The 16,593-nt window shown below is 44.0% G+C and overlaps 1 protein-coding gene across 1 annotated transcript in view; it reads right to left on the minus strand.

The window, feature by feature from the left end:
• ehbp1 (EH domain binding protein 1) overlaps nucleotides 1–16,593 on the minus strand; it is a 481,622-nt gene that overhangs the window by 379,218 nt on the left and 85,811 nt on the right. Inside the window, 3 exon segments of the mRNA XM_038807817.1 lie at nucleotides 1,435–1,488; nucleotides 3,251–3,346; nucleotides 8,941–8,998. Coding sequence (XP_038663745.1) covers nucleotides 1,435–1,488; nucleotides 3,251–3,346; nucleotides 8,941–8,998 — 208 coding nt within the window.

A 16,593-nucleotide genomic window follows, 5' to 3' on the forward strand; every position in this document is an offset into this window, starting at 1 on the left:
ATTGTCTCATTCTCTAATGTTCACAATTCTCATTTCATCGCCAAGCCCAAATGCCACAGCTCGCTGGAATTTTGAGCCAGTGCAAGCTGACAAACAGTTAAACCAATTGTTCCAACACTCTGCCTTGAAGTTTCTGAAGCCTGCGGTGCCAACCCAAGTCCCTGCTCACATTCATCAGTGATTACATGTCCAATCTCTGTCTCTGTCTCATTCTCTCTCACCAATTCTCTCAAAGACATCAATATATTCCCCATCACCACTGTGAGTTTTAGTTATCTCTGTCCCAAAATCCATGTCCAATTCTGGCTCTTCCGTCTTTTTCAGGAATGGGAATGCTGGTTGAATTTCCCCTTTCCAATTACATAGTGTTCAGGCAAAGTGGGATCACCTAACTGAGCAGAAATAGAAAGATTGAGAGTGGAACCTTGCTGCTTCACAAGGTTCAGCTACTTGCTGGTAAAACTCCTGTCTATGAGTGGAATCTAAGAATTACATTTTTAATCACCAAAAGAAACTCTCAACTGTTAGAGAATCTCTGTGCTGAGGGTGTGTTGCACTATCAGAGGTGGCAGCTCTCAGATGAGACTTTAACCCAAGGCTCCATTGCCTGCTGGGGTGGATGCAAAAAAACCAATTACATTATTTTGAAGATGAGCAGTGAGTTATCTTGAAGACGAGCAGTGAGAGTTATCTATCTCTCATCCAGCATCACAAAAACAGATGATCTAGTCATGATCACATTGCCTCTTATTGCATCCTGTGTACAAAGTTGTTGGCATTTTCTACATTACAATGGTGACTGCACTACAAAAATATTTCATTGGATGAAAGAATTTTGTCCCGTGGTCATGAAAAGCACTAAATACAATTCTTACTTTCCGCCAATGAATTTTTTATATTACCAACTGCTAAGTAACGAGTGCAGTTACTTTCCTATCACATATTCAATCATCTCAATTTTTATTTGACCATTCTTGTCCTTTTCAATTGAATTATTCCAATGTTCAAAGCTCAACAGCATAAATTAGCCCCTGCTAATGCTTCTCTATAATCCAGTCTGTGGGTGGCAAGAACAAATTTAATTCTCTGTTCTCTCAATAAGAAAGCATTTCACCTTTATTTGATTTTCTCTCAGGTTCTCTGTCACTTTAATCAGGCAGGATCACAAACTCCACACAGGGTTGAGCTGTAACAACTAACCAAAGTGCTACCATCCATTCGATATTTTTCACATACACAATGCCGCTTGACTTTATACTGCAGTTCTGAGGTTAGTAGCAAATTATCTGGAACAGGTTACAGAAAATTTTCAAAGAGTAAAGACAATGAAGCTACCTTATCTTTGTGTTACTCGTCAGGCAATGGTTTTGTAAATTATATGTTTCATTTACAGATCCTACCTAAACAATGCTTAAACAATAATACCAAACTCACATTTTCTATTACAAAAGTCCATTCCTTGTCTTCAAATTCCTCAGCATGTGGATCCTGAAAAGTATAAAAACATTTTTTAATTACACCTATTCACATTTACTATAATTCTAGTAAAACAATGTCCAACATTTTGTAAGTAACTTTCTGTTCCATATAAGCTTGGCTTTCTTTTATAGAAAGACAAGAAAAACACTGATCAAACAAAACAGCAAATGGCTACGGACGGATTAGAAATCCACTGAGAGTACTTTGCATTTCTAAGTGCAGGAGTGGAAATGGCCAAGACTAATGTAGGACAACAAATACATTTGTAATTTATTTCTAACTGGGGATTAATCTACATAATATAAACTTTTATGGTCAATTACTCGTCAATTAATCTGCAGAGATCACCTTGCATCAACCACATTATGTATTTTGGACAGTGCCCAACGCCTCACCCATGACAAAATCAATGGACCAGAAAGCATAAGGAGAATTTATGGAACAGTTATGTTAGACAGAGGTATAGGTTTCTCACTTAAAGATTTTAACATCTTCACAATTCCACTTCAGAACTGATGAATAATTCTCTCATCACAGAGAATCAAAGTGATCACATTTTATTAATGAAATTAATGAAACTATTAATGAAACCACAGTGCATTTGGTTATCTTCTATTAGTGTTTTGTTTTTATGGTACAGGGTTGAAGTATATTATTAATAATGAGTACAAGACCAATTTAATAATTCAAAAAACAAATGATTTTGTCTTTCACTTGAGGTTTATACGTGCTATTTGAGTACCTCAATTAATTAACATTTTATTCATTCAATCAGTCCAATTAACAATTTTATTCAATAAGTCACAGGGTGTTTTCCAGCACTGAAAGAGGCCCTTCAGCTCATCGTGTCTTGAGCCAACCATCAAACACCTATCTATTCTAATCCTGTAGCCTTGTATACTATGGTGTTTCAAGAGCTCATCTAGATGCTTCTGATATATTGTGAGGGTTCCCATGTCTTCCACCCTTTCAGGCAGTGAGTTCCAGATTCTCACCACCCTCTGGGTGAAAACCTTTTTCCTCAAATCCCCTCTCTCTATGGCACCTGCTTATTAACCCCTCTACTAAGGGGAAAAGCCTCTTCCTATCTACATCTCTCATAATTTTGCGAACCTTGATGAGGTGCCCCCTCAGTGAGTTTAAACTTGTAACAAAATACAGTTATGCCTGCACTTTTATCAACTAGGTATGGAAACCTGATAAAGCATTGCAAATTAGGACTGCCAATGAGCAGGGTCAGCATATGTTGAATTTACTAATGCATTAAAATTGTTTCCCACAAGAGATCAGATAAGTATTTCTGCAATAGTACAATTAGGAATGACAAGGCTTTTCCTACAGGAAGTCAGACTGTAAGTTCAAAGCAGTAATTATGCACAGCACCTCGTACTCAAAATGTGTTATGTCCACAAAGCACATAGCAACTGTTATTTACATATCCATCGTAGTAGAGGTGGGGGGAGGGGGGGGGGGCATTGTTCAGTGGATTTATTCAATTTAAGGTTTTATTTCATCAGCAGCTAATAGCATTATGGAAGGACAATAAATGGCAGTGATGTGGGCGATTTGAAGCTTTATTTTATTTTGCAGAACGGCACCAGCTGTGAGCATGAGGCAGTAATGTTTATTTCAGCTACAGTTTTAACATTTTAGTGATATTTTGTTAAGCCTGAGGTACAAGCTTTTTTAAAAATAAAGTCCAAGTATAGCTAATGAGCAATTTTCAATGCAGAAAGCTGTTACAACAGAGTCATTTTAGAAGTTACTGTACCTTGAAAAGTGTCACAGTGATTTCAATGTTTTCAGGGACAGGCCATACTACAACTCCTCGATATGGATTCTTAATTCCTGGTTGCCAGCTATGAGCCTTCAAGAGGTAACAGAAAGCAAAAATGCTGAGCAATTTATAAGCTTCCCAATATGTAATCAATACATAAAACAATATTGCAAATTGAAGACAAAATCAGTCGTACAGAAAAGCCATAGACATGCTGAAACAGTTCAATAATTTACAATTGACAAGGATGGTACCAGAAATGTGTGGGCATTTGGAAAAGATCGACAGGCCAAATTTCATCTCTCTTGAAAATAGGGTTGACAGAAGAGGTCAAAAGAATAACATGGGAACTTCCGATGGCAGCCAGGGTGTGAGTGGTCAAACATTTGGTGGCTCCCACTCGTGGTGAACTTTTCAGACCCTTCCCTCCGATTTTCGATGGATCTGAATGATAATACAAGGTGCTGGTGAGGTAGAAGAGAGTTTCCCACCAGTGTATGGATTTGTGGATCACAAGTGGTCTAAAAAGAAGAGAGCATTCGTCGAAAACTGATGTGGAGCCTAAGACACAGGGGAATATGGCGGAGGGTCATGGACTGAAACTGCCGGCCCAGTGGTCAACGGATCAACTTGTGGCCTTTCTCCATGAGAAATTTGCTCAGCAGAGGAAGGAATATCTGGAGGACCTGGCCAAGGTGGTGGATCCGATAAAGGCGGGGATTGATCACATGGATCAGAGGTTAGAAGCCCAGGGCCAGGCCTGGAAAGATCCAGAAGGTGGGGGAGGCGGTGGGCTCCTGGACAAGGAACAGATCTTGAGGTGGGCCAGGCAGACGAGGTGCTGCATATGGGAAGGCAATGAACTGCGGGTCTACCAAGACTTGGGTGCGAAGCTGGCCAAAAGAAGGGCGAGTTTCAATAAGGCAAAATTGGCCCTCTTTAAGAAGGGGGTGAAGTTTGGCATGTTGTACCCTGCATGTTTGTGGGTCACATATGAGGACCAGGAACTTTATTTTGGATTGCCAGAAGAGACGATGAACTTTATCAGGGACAAGGGACTGGCAGGAGATGGTGGGCATTGAATTTGGGAGCGAGCAGTTATGTTTTTTAACTTTTATTATACTTCTTTTCTTCTGGTTTGTATGAATCATTTTTCTGAGATTCTGACAGTTCTCCTGAGATTTTTGTTTATTTTCAAGTGTCTCCCTATTTTTATCTCCAAAGCCTTTTTAAAAGCGGTCAACTCTGGGTTCGTATGGGCGGGTGAAACCCTGCGAGTAAGGAAGGTGCTGGAGCGGGGAGGGGGAGGGCTTACCATATTTGGAGGACTTTGAAGAGGAGTTTGAACTGCCAAGAGTGAATGGGTTCGCTATCTGCAGGTAAGGGACTTTGTACAGAGGCAGATTTCGACCTTTCCGCTTCTACCGCCTCAGGGGATACAGGACAAGATAGTGTGGAAAACTGGAGTGGGGGAGGAGAAGGTCTTGGAAATTTATAAAGAGCTCATGAAGTGGGAAGGAACCCAGATAGGGGAGGTAAAGCGTAAGTGGGAAGATGAGTTGGGAAAGGAACTAGAGGAAGGTCTGTGGGAGGATGCTCTGAGTAGAGTCAACATGTCCTCACCATGTGCCAGACTCAGTCTGATACAATTTAAAGTGGTTCACCAGGCACACATGACAGTGGCCCGAATGAGCAGGAGTGGAGGACAGATGTCAGCGGTGTGCGGGAGGGCCCGCAAATCATGTCCACATGTTTTGGGCATGTCCGAAGCTTAGGAGATTCTGGCAGGGATTTGCGGATATCATGTCCACGGTCTAAAAACGAGGGCGGCGCAGAGTCCAGAGGTGGCGATTTTTGGAGTGTCAGAAGACCCGGGAGTCCAGGGGAGAGAGAGGCTGACGTTTTGTCCTTTGCCTCCTTGGTAGCCCGGAGACGTATCTTATTGGCGTGGAGGGACTCGGAGCCCAGAACTCGGGGGTTTGGGTTAGTGACATGGCTGGGTTTCGCAGGCTTGAAAAAAAATCAAGCTTTCCCTGAGAGGATCAACTTTAGGGTTTGTCTGGAGGTGGCAGCCGTTTATTGATTTATTCGGGGAAAATTAAACTGTTAGCAGAAACGATAAATGGGGGGGGGGGGGGGGGGGGGGATCACAAATGCCTCAATGAAATGTTTTTTTTTTAAAAACGATGTAAACATTTCAGAGTGGATATAGAGAGAATGTCTCCTATTGTGGAGAAAAAGTTATAAACATAAGATAGTGATCAAGATATCAGAGAGAATTTGGAAGAAATGTCTTTCTCCAGAGTGATGGCAATGTGGAACTTGCTATCACAGGGGGTGGCTTAAGTCAACTGTATAAATCAGGGGCTCCCAAACCGGGCTCCCAGCGGTGAGTGAGCGCGAGAGTGAGAGAGTGTGTCCTATTCTTCCTCTTTTCACCATTGCCAAATCTCTATCCGAGCCGCCCAATAATAACCTTCCCACCTGCCGATTACCTCGTAAAAACACCCGGCGCATTTGTGGAATTTTATTAGCCTATATAAAATCCGAAATTATTAAATCCATTTTATAGAAAAATGTCTTAGTTAGAAATATCAGGAGGGATTGAAACGCAGCTAAAAATGTTGGCAGGACTTTCATTTTGATCGCTTGAACCCGCCCAGTTAATGAAAATAGAAGGGTATTCCACCTTTTTAAATCTCCTTTTACCCCTTCCACCAGGACTGTCAGATTTCATTTATATATATGGTGGTCCGGTCATGAGCCACCTGAATTCCTAAGTATTGGAATTTATTCTTGGTTAGTTTAAATGGAAGGGTACTTAAATCTGTTTCTCTCCCCAGGGAATTTATTCGAAATATTTCACTTTTCGTTGTATTCAATTTGTAGAAGGTTCCATTTTTTTCAATATATTCATAATCTTATCCATTCATTTCAATGGGTTTGATATAGATAATAAATTGTCCTCATGTAGCAAAACTCTATGTTCTCTATTCACTCTAAGAGGTACTATTGTGAATGTGAACAGAAGTGGGGATAACGGGCAGCCCTATCTCGTGTCCCTAAATAAACAGCGGGTGGTGAGGGGGGGGGGGTTTAATGGAAATAAGAGAAAGAAGTCTCAAATTTGGACAATTGTATTCTGTTTATTTTGTTATGATTGTTTGTATGTTGTGACGTGTATCATTCTTTGAATAAAGATATATATTTTTTTAAATGACAAAAATGTAAGACCATTTTAATTACAATGAACATATACAAATAAGAAATAGAAACGACTATAAATTAGCTTTAAAAAAAAAAATTTAGAGTACCCAATTATTTTTTTTTCCAATTAAGGGGCAATTTAGCGTGGCCAAACCACTTAACGTGCACATCTTTGGGTTGTGGAGGTGAAACCCACGCAGACATGGGGAGAATGTGGAAATTCCACACGGACAGTGACCCAGGGCCGGAATTCGAACCTGGGTCATCAGCGCTGCAGTCCCTGTGCTAAGCACTGCACCGCCGTGCTACCCTTATAAATTAGCTTCTTGTATGTTTTTACTTACTGCACAAAAACAATCATTTGTTTTGCAATTTGACTCTTCAACACAAGGAGAATGTTTCTCAGGGGTTCCTTTAATACTCGTACGGTCAAAAGGATTCCGTTGCTGGAAAAGCTTGGGAAACCCTGGTATAGATGTATTTAAGGGGAAGTTTAAAAAAAAATTAGAGTACCCAATTAAATTTTTTCCCAATTAATGGCCAATTTACCCACCCTGCACATCTTTGGATTGTGGGGCAAGACCCACCCACACACGGGGAGAATGTGCAACATCCATACGGACAGTGACCCGGGGCCGGGATTGAACCTGGGTCCTCAGCGCCATGAGGCAGCAGTGCTAACCACTGCAATGTCACGGCACCCAAAATTTAAGGGTAAGTTAGACAAGTATTAGAGGGAGAAAGGAATAGAAGATTACAATGATAGATTTAAATGAGGAAAGATGGAAGGTGGTTCAAATGAAGCATAAACATAGCATGGATTGGCTGGGCTGAATGGCCTGTTCTGAACTGTATATCCAAAATAATCTTGCTCTTTCCCCCTAATACCATTGCATTATACTTATTTAGGTTCAACTCCATCTGCCACTGCTCTGAACCAAATCCTCAAGATCTAATTTGCCAACATCACCAAACCTAGATACTTAATTTTTGAAATCTTTATTATTGTCACAAATAGGCTTACTTTTTTAAAAATAAATTTAGAGTACCCAATTAATTTTTTTCCAATTAAGGGGCAATTTAGTATCGTCAATCCACCTACCCTGCACATCTTTGGGTTGTGGAGGCGAAACCCACGCAAACACGGGGAGAATGTGCTAACACCGCACGGACAGTGACCCAGAGCCGGGAACGAACCTGGGATCTCGGCACCATTGCTATACACTGCGCCACTGTGCTGCCCCCAAGTAGGCTTACATTAACACTGCAATGAAGTTACTGTGAAAAGCCCCGAGTTGCCAAATTCCGGCACCTGTTCGGGTACACGGAGGGAGAATTCAGAATTTCCAAATTACCTAACAGCACGGATTTCGGGACTAGTGGGAGGAAACAGGAGCACCCGGAGGAAATCCACACGGACACGGGGAGAATGTGCAGACTCTGCACATTGACCCAGCCAGGAATCGATCCTGGGACCTTGGCGCTGAGAAGCCACAGCGCTAACCACTATGCTACCTTACTGCCCATGGGTTAACACTGCAATGAGGTTACTGCGAAAATCCCCTAGTCGCCACATTCTGTCTCCTGTTCGGGTATACTAAGGGAGAATTCAGAATGTCCAAATTACCTAACAGCACGTCTCTTGGGAGCTGTGAGGGGAAACTGGAGCACCAGGAGGAAACCCACGCAGACACGGGGAGAACGTGCAGACTCCACACAGACAGTGACCCAAGCTGGGAATCAAACCTGGGACCCTGGTGCTGTGAAGCAACAGTGCTAACCATGGGCTTAGCCCTGCTGCCTCACGGTCCTGAGGTCCCAGGTTCGATCCCGGCTCTGGCTCACTGTCTGTGTGGAGTTTGCACATTCTTCCCGTGTTTGCGTGGTTTTCGCCCCCACAACCCAAAGATGTGCAGTGTAAGTGGATTGGCCACGTTAAATTGCCCCTTAATTGGAAAAACTGAATTGGGTCCACTAAATTTATTTTAAAAAACAGTGGTAACCACTGTGCTACCATGCCGCCCTTTTGGCCAATACTCCATCTTCTAAGTAATTTAGAAAATGATAAAGAAAACAGCTCAAAGATCAAGCCTGTGAGGGCACCACCAACAACCAGTTTTCCACTCTGAAATCACCTTGCATCCCTGACCTCTTTGATCTACCAACACAGATTCAAAAATTCAGTCTAATAGTCGTCTATCTCTCTCAAAGATGTACATCTCCTAAATCAGCCTGTTATCCATCAGATCTGTAGTCCCAAAAAGCACTTCAGTAAATTGGTCAGACATCATCCGCAAGCGCGCTCTCTCTCTCTTCTAATCTGTTCTCAGGCTGTAAAGTACAAATGTAATTAACTAAAAATCCCTTCCCAGATGTCAGTTTTATTTTCATTACAAAACTCATTATTAAGCTGCTTAATAAATACAAACTGATTCGAGGATTCATGACACTTCCGCCTGCAGAGGTTTTATGCAAACCTTGGAAGATTTCCGCCTGCTTCGTCTTGTCCAAACCACTACAAGTTTGTCTGGTTGCCTAATAAAATGAATGAGAAACAAAAAAGAATTAGCTCACCAATTATTTCACAGAATACACCGACTGACTATTTGCAAACTACTTACCTCCTTTTCAATGAGGTTCACAACCTTAACAAATTTTAAACTAAAGTTTCAAATAGCATATTGATTGAAGAACATGAAAAGACACAATCGCCAATTTGCATCAAAATAGCACTTTAAATATAGAAAAATATCCCCAAGATGCTTGATAGGAATGTAATGAGATAAAATAGATGCATTATGAAACCTTGATCAAAGGGGATGGAGGACAGTCTTGAAGCAGGAGGAGTGGATTCCAGAAACAGTTGACGGCACAGCTGCCAAATTGGGCAAAAAGGTATGGGTATATAAGTGGCCAAAGTCAGAAGGGTTTGGTGGACAAGGGTTGTTGTTGAGCGACTGCAAGGAGATTACATAAAGAGGCAAGGCTATGAAGGGATTTGAACACAAGGATGAAAGTTCAAATTGGATTGTTAGAGGGACAGGAGCCAATGTAGGTTAACAGGAACAGGAGCAAAGGATAAGCCGTTCTTGAAGGCAGGATATGAACATTAGGGAATGTGTAAATTGAGGATTACAGCTAGCCATGGTTTGGAGTTTGGGGCTTCATTCGGTGTTGTTCCGGACAGCCCATCCGGTGTTGTTCCGGACAGCCCATCCGGTGGTGTTCCGGGCAGCCCATCCGGTGGTGTTCCGGGCAGCCCATCCGGTGGTGTTCCGGGCAGCCCATCCGGTGGTGTTCCGGACAACCCATCCGGTGGTGTTCCGGGCAGCCCATCCGGTGGTGTTCCGGGCAGCCCATCCGGTGGTGTTCCGGGCAGCCCATCCGGTGGTGTTCCGGGCAACCCATCCGGTGGTGTTCCGGGCAGCCCATCCGGTGGTGTTCCGGGCAGCCCATCCGGTGGTGTTCCGGGCAGCCCATCCGGTGGTGTTCCGGGCAGCCCATCCGGTGGTGTTCCGGGCAACCCATCCGGTGGTGTTCCGGGCAGCCCATCCGGTGGTGTTCCGGACAGCCCATCCGGTGTTGTTCCGGGCAGCCCATCCGGTGGTGTTCCGGGCAACCCATCCGGTGGTGTTCCGGGCAGCCCATCCGGTGGTGTTCCGGGCAGCCCATCCGGTGGTGTTCCGGACAACCCATCCGGTGGTGTTCCGGGCAGCCCATCCGGTGGTGTTCCGGGCAGCCCATCCGGTGGTGTTCCGGGCAGCCCATCCGGTGGTGTTCCGGGCAGCCCATCCGGTGGTGTTCCGGACAACCCATCCGGTGGTGTTCCGGGCAGCCCATCCGGTGGTGTTCCGGGCAGCCCATCCGGTGGTGTTCCGGGCAGCCCATCCGGTGGTGTTCCGGGCAGCCCATCCGGTGGTGTTCCGGACAGCCCATCCGGTGGTGTTCTGGACAGCCCAGGAGAGATTGGAATGGTTTGAGACCAGAAGTGATAAAGGTACTGAGGCAACACCTGGGCTGAGGTGGAAGCAGCGTTTGTGGTAGAGAAAATATGGAGTCAGCTGGTCGCCCAAGGGCCAAGCCCCAAAGTTCAACTGGAAAAATTGTGTTCATCCAAGACTGGACACAAACAGATAACCAATATTATCAGAGGTCCAGAGAAGTAATGGAGAAATAGTATTGTGTCGTCAGCATATCTATGGAACCTGATCCCAGATTCTTTGGGAAGTCCATACCAAATAGCATGATAATCACAGAATCATCGAATTTACCGTGCAGAAGGAGGCCATATGGCCCATCGAATCTACACTGGCCCTTGGAAAAAGCACCCTACTTATGCCCCCGCCTCCACCCTATCCCCATAACCCAGTAAACCCACCTAACTTTTTGGACACAAAGAGACAATTTAGCATGGCCAATCAACTTAACATGCATATCTTTGGACTGTGGGAGTAAACTGGAGCACCCAGAGGAAACCCATGCAGACACGGGGAGAAAGTGCAAACCTTACATAGACAGTCACCCAAGGTGGAAGGGATAGGGAGAAGGGGTTTAAGGAGACAAACAGCAGTGTAAATAAACCAGGGGTTCTCTTTGCGCTCTATGGTGATCCTGGAGGAGTGGATGAATTCGGTCCAACAGTGCTTGATATCATTTCGTTAGCTAGATGGGGAATCCGGTGGTGTTCCGGGCAGCTGGTCCGGTGGTGTTCCGGGCAGCCGGTCCGGTGGTGTTCCGGGCAGCCCGTCCGGTGGTGTTCCGGGCAGCCCGTCCGGTGGTGTTCCGGGCAGCCCGTCCGGTGGTGTTCCGGGCAGCCCGTCCGGTGGTGTTCCGGGCAGCCCGTCCGGTGGTGTTCCGGGCAGCCCGTCCGGTGGTGTTCCGGGCAGCCCGTCCGGTGGTGTTCCGGGCAGCCCGTCCGGTGGTGTTCCGGGCAGCCCGTCCGGTGGTGTTCCGGGCAGCCCGTCCGGTGGTGTTCCGGGCAGCCCGTCCGGTGGTGTTCCGGGCAGCCCGTCCGGTGGTGTTCCGGGCAGCCCGTCCGGTGGTGTTCCGGGCAGCCCGTCCGGTGGTGTTCCGGGCAGCCCGTCCGGTGGTGTTCCGGGCAGCCCGTCCGGTGGTGTTCCGGGCAGCCCGTCCGGTGGTGTTCCGGGCAGCCCGTCCGGTGGTGTTCCGGGCAGCCCGTCCGGTGGTGTTCCGGGCAGCCCGTCCGGTGGTGTTCCGGGCAGCCCGTCCGGTGGTGTCCCGAACAGCCAATCTGGTGGCACTCTGGACAGCTAAGCCTGTGGTTCCACAGAAATGCTCAAGTGTGAACACACCTTAGACTTAATGTGAAGATGGTGGCCATATCAGAGGGCAGACCAACCTGAGAAAGAGAATAAAAGCTTTTGCAGGGAATTCAGATATAAAAAGGGGGAGGTGAGACTGTACTGAGCAGATCAACAGCTGTAGAAGTATTGTCATAAGTGGAGGACCAAATGCTAGGCAGTTGGCAAACTTAAAACTGCAATTGTAACTGGTTTCAAAGCTGGGTGGAGAGTGGGAAATAGAAGGGTGTAGAGTTAAATAGGGTAAGGGGGGGTTGGGGACAGAAGAGCAGTGAAATCAAAGAAAGAGCAAAGGGAGTTCAGATGGGAAGCTGAAATGATCATAATAAACACTTGTTCCTTTCAGGGCGGAGGTAGGAAGGCTGCTAAGAACCACAGGCTGGGGTTTGGGAAGAACTGTGGATAATATGGTTTGGAAGGAAAGATGAGCTGGGTGGATGAGATGAAATATTTCGGAATGGAGATGGTACCAGAGAAGTAGGGTAAAGACCAATTTGGTGACAAGGGCCAAATGGTCATATTAACTTAGTTGGTTCCAGAAGACAACCATCTAACTATGCTTAAGCATCTCAATTATTTTAAAACGGAAAACTATATAATTCTGGCTATCACACTATCGTGCATCAAATCTGGACAATCCTCAGTAACTAATCTATATCTGAAGATTCATATTAGTGGAATATTCAGTCTTCCACACAGATGCCTGGTATGAAATTGGTTTTCCCACATATTCTTGAGCAAGATATCCACCTCCGAGAAGAACCCAGTCATACGCACCCTGGTCAGGTGTTCCCTGAAGCATCTCAGGGCTCAAAGGGAGGTAAAATGGTGGAGTTGGTTTCTCTTTCTCCGTCCACTCTGCTCAGCTAGGTTCTCACTAGAATCTTGACTAAAGAGTTTGAGAAGCACCGAAAAATTGTGTCAGAGGATCTTAAAAGATCAGAGAGACCTGGGCCCCATTCAGTGACTCTGGGAAAAACTTGTGAGACCATTGAGGTCCGTGGGGCTCCGATAAAAAGTATGAAGGTGGCTTTATTGGACCACAGTGATCAAATTATCAGCCTGGAGTCGATATGACTTCGGTGGCTGAAACTAATAAATTACTAAGAGCCAAGCTGAACGACCTGGAAAACAGGTCAGGAGGCAGGACATCCGGATTGGGCCATACCCCCGCAGAATAGTTCTCGGCCATGTTCCTCAAAATGGTGCACAAGGGTGGAATTCGCATCCCCAGCTGAATTAGATCAGGCCCATTGCTCCCTTTGATCAAACCCTCATTCTGAAGATCCACCGTGTGCAATGATTGTAAGATTCAACAGTTTTAAAGATAAAAAGAGAGGGTTCTGTGAAGGACGCTCTATTAGGCTGTATAAGGAGTTGTGAAAAATAGAGCTGTGTTTAATGGAGCGAAGACCACTCTGTACAAGAGTGCAGTCAGGTTCAGGATGGCCTATCCAGCTCGCCTTAGAGTCACCTGAGGAGAATGACTATTTTCTCAATCTGCCGGAAGATGCAGACTCTTGTGAAAAGGCACAAGTTGTGGACTATGTAATTTGGTTTATCGCTCTGTCAACAGGGCTCTGATCGATAAAGATTGTGATAAAAGGCGATCATTCAGATACTCAATTCCCTTCACAGGTTAGTGCAGCCTTTAAATCCTTTTATCACGATCTTTATAGATCAGAGCCCCCTGTAGATAAATCGGCCAAGTTCGACTTTCTGGACAGTCTGCCCATCCCAACGGTTGAGGTGGATAGGAGCAGTGAGTTGGACTACCTATTACGCCCCGACTAGAATTTAAAATATATTGGGATGAAGAAGTCTGGCAAGGCCCCTGTCCATATGGCTTTCAAATTGAATTTTACAAGAAGTTCTTGGAGCGCCTTGTACCTTTATTGCTGGACGTGTTCAATGATTCTTTATCTTGGGGTTTCTGCCTCCGACCCCCACTCAAGCCTCTATTTCCCTGCTTCTTAAGAGGGACAAAGACTGAAAGAGTGTGGCTCGTACCATCCTATCTCACTTTTGAATGTGGACATCAAGCTACTCCAACCCCGGTTGGAGCCTTGCCTCCCAAATATAATCTCAGAGGATCAAACAGGCTTTGTGAAAGGCCAACAATTGTCGACCAATATACATTGCAATCAGGGCGAGTGAAGACAGGAAAAGGAGCTTGAAATGCTGTCTAATCTGTTTCCAAATCCTAAGAGACGAGACCATCACTGGGTTTGAGAAAAATCTAGATGGGGCATGCAGAGAACATAGAACACAGTACCTAAACTTACTTGAATGAATCTATCTCAATCGGAATCAATTCCAGGTTCCATTTTTAAAAGACTTTTATTAATACTGCACTTAAAAGAATTTTTCAAATAATAACTTTTTTGTAAAAACCTTTAAAATGTTGTTAAAATGCATCTGTCTCATTTGTGCTCATCGTTGACATTTGAGTAACAGCATTTTAGCTCTTCAGATAGTGCATTTTTGACCCCTCTTTTAAATGTTATCATTAAGGTTGCCAAACCCCTTCACTACAGTGTATCCAAGTTATACATACAAATAGTACAGTAGCATTTGCTTCTAGGGTTGCGTTGCCAGAATTGAGACCGTACACGTTCTCATTGGCCTCAATTTTGACATCCCAAAGTACACATTTTTGCAAGGAGTGGTGATTTGCATTCAAATAACTCCATGTGTACTGTAGTGCAATATTATAATAAAGTTTACATCAGCTTCTGCTCTTCAGAGTATTGAAACAGCTCTCATTAGTCACTGTGACCATCAAGCAACAGCCCTCTCCCCGGCCTCCTCAATCTTTCATCTGACTGGGCCACTCCTCCTCCAGCTCTGTCAGTTCAATGGTTTCATTCCTACCGATCCAAATAGCCACAGCCTATTAAATTGAGATTGATTAGGTTGCTAATGATAAATATTGTCAATTTCCCTGATCGCCGCTAGCCATCTTTGTCACTCTCTTGTCCCAATGTACTCTGAACCCCTTCATGAATTTGCCGTACATCATCCTTCAACTGAGCCGGTTCTCATCTTCAACCTAGATGATGTGAGTATACCAGTCACAAGGTTTGATGACCAGTGTGTGAGATAGCTAATGTGAAGCTGAATAACTCAACTAATTTGTCATATTTTCCCCACACAACCACATCTATATTGTTCCTCAATTACTTTAGCTGACAGCAATTCCAGCTCTCAAAATGTTTTGAATATATTCATCCAGTTATTCATGTGTGCTTAAAAGTAGATGGTTGGCTCATTGTCTGCTGATGATTCATCAGTGATACATGATGGGAGGCAAAACCTTTCAAAGTAAAAAGTCCTAATCTTTGTCTAACCATGTCAAACCCAACTCTCAATGTGTGATATAAGGTGTGTGTGAGTGCGCGGACTCGCTGCCCATTGGGATTTTAGTCATCTGTTTTTTAATTCAAGTTCTTCCCTCAGTTTGCAATACCTTCATTAAAGCCACTGTGCTCGACAAAATTCACTAGTCTCAGGATAATCAATGTTTCGCCTGCGGATATCTGAAAACTATGAATTATCTATCACTTGTTAAATCGTTTGACTGCTAAGATTGACTTTCAGGGTGATTGACCTAGCATCTATATTTTTACCGGCCTTCTGGAATTTTTATTTTAAACGAAATAGGATAAGCCCACAGACCAGTTAACTGAAATCAAAACAAAATTCCACTGGGGATAAACTAATGCTACTAAACTCGACTGAAAACAGCATCTCAAAGCATCTTTAATGTAAATGGGAACATAGTTCTGTACAGATGCAGATAGGCATAAATTTCATTGAATGTATTTTACTTTGTCAACCTACTCCGTATTATACATGCCTAAAGGAAAAGTAACGGTAACATTTAAAATAGAGAACTCAATGTGCTGCTTGACCAGTTAGTTACCTTAGTTGCACCTCTGCACAGTCATGTCAATGTATCTGGATCACTGTAAATCAAATTAATGATAATTGAGACCAGACAACTGACTTCTTAGAACACTAGAAGAGATCACTCCAGGATCAAATTAGTCAAATTTAAAGACAAAAAGTTGCAATGCATCCTTAACACCGCCTATTTTGAAGCATTCAATGTATTAACTCCCATTGTTTGAATTCTACTGGTATCATTAAAGACAAAACTGACACCTCAATGCACACATCAATATTTCAGCCATGAATTGCAGCAGTTTCCATCTAAGTCAGAGCTTTAATGCATAGCCAGCTAACAGCTGCAAGTACGCAGAACAGATAGACCATGAGTGGAGACCGGTTTGGTTTAGTCTACCTAGCTCGGCTCAGAGTAACTTTGGAGGGAAAAGACTATTTCTTTCACGTGGACTCTTTCATCAAAAAACATATGTTGGGCACGGTGTAATTGAGTTTTCGATTCTGTCAATGAGCAGGTTGAATTGTTACATTGTTGCGGTTTTAAGCTTGTTCTTGTTTTTTATGTTCTTGTTAGGGTTGAATTCTTGTAGTTCTTGTTCATATTTGGGGTATGCACTATGTGGGGTTCTGTTTGTTATGACAATATATAGCCTCCTTTTGGAGTGCAAGGTTGTTTATAACTATTATTCTTGATCTCCAGTCGGGAGCCTCACTGCAAAGTTAAGAGTTAGCTCATGGGAGCGGTTTTGAAGGAATCCCTGCAGCATTATAGTAGTTTTTTAGATAATGAGTTCTTGCTTTGTTTGAGTTTGTTAGGTGTAGATTTTAGTTGCTTTTGTTTGCCTCATACCTATTTGTACTTGGATGTGGTTGTATTCAAGGGCAATGACGTGGGGAAGA

The sequence above is a fragment of the Scyliorhinus canicula genome, chromosome 1, assembly GCF_902713615.1.
Source record: "Scyliorhinus canicula chromosome 1, sScyCan1.1, whole genome shotgun sequence".
Lineage (NCBI taxonomy): Eukaryota > Metazoa > Chordata > Chondrichthyes > Carcharhiniformes > Scyliorhinidae > Scyliorhinus > Scyliorhinus canicula.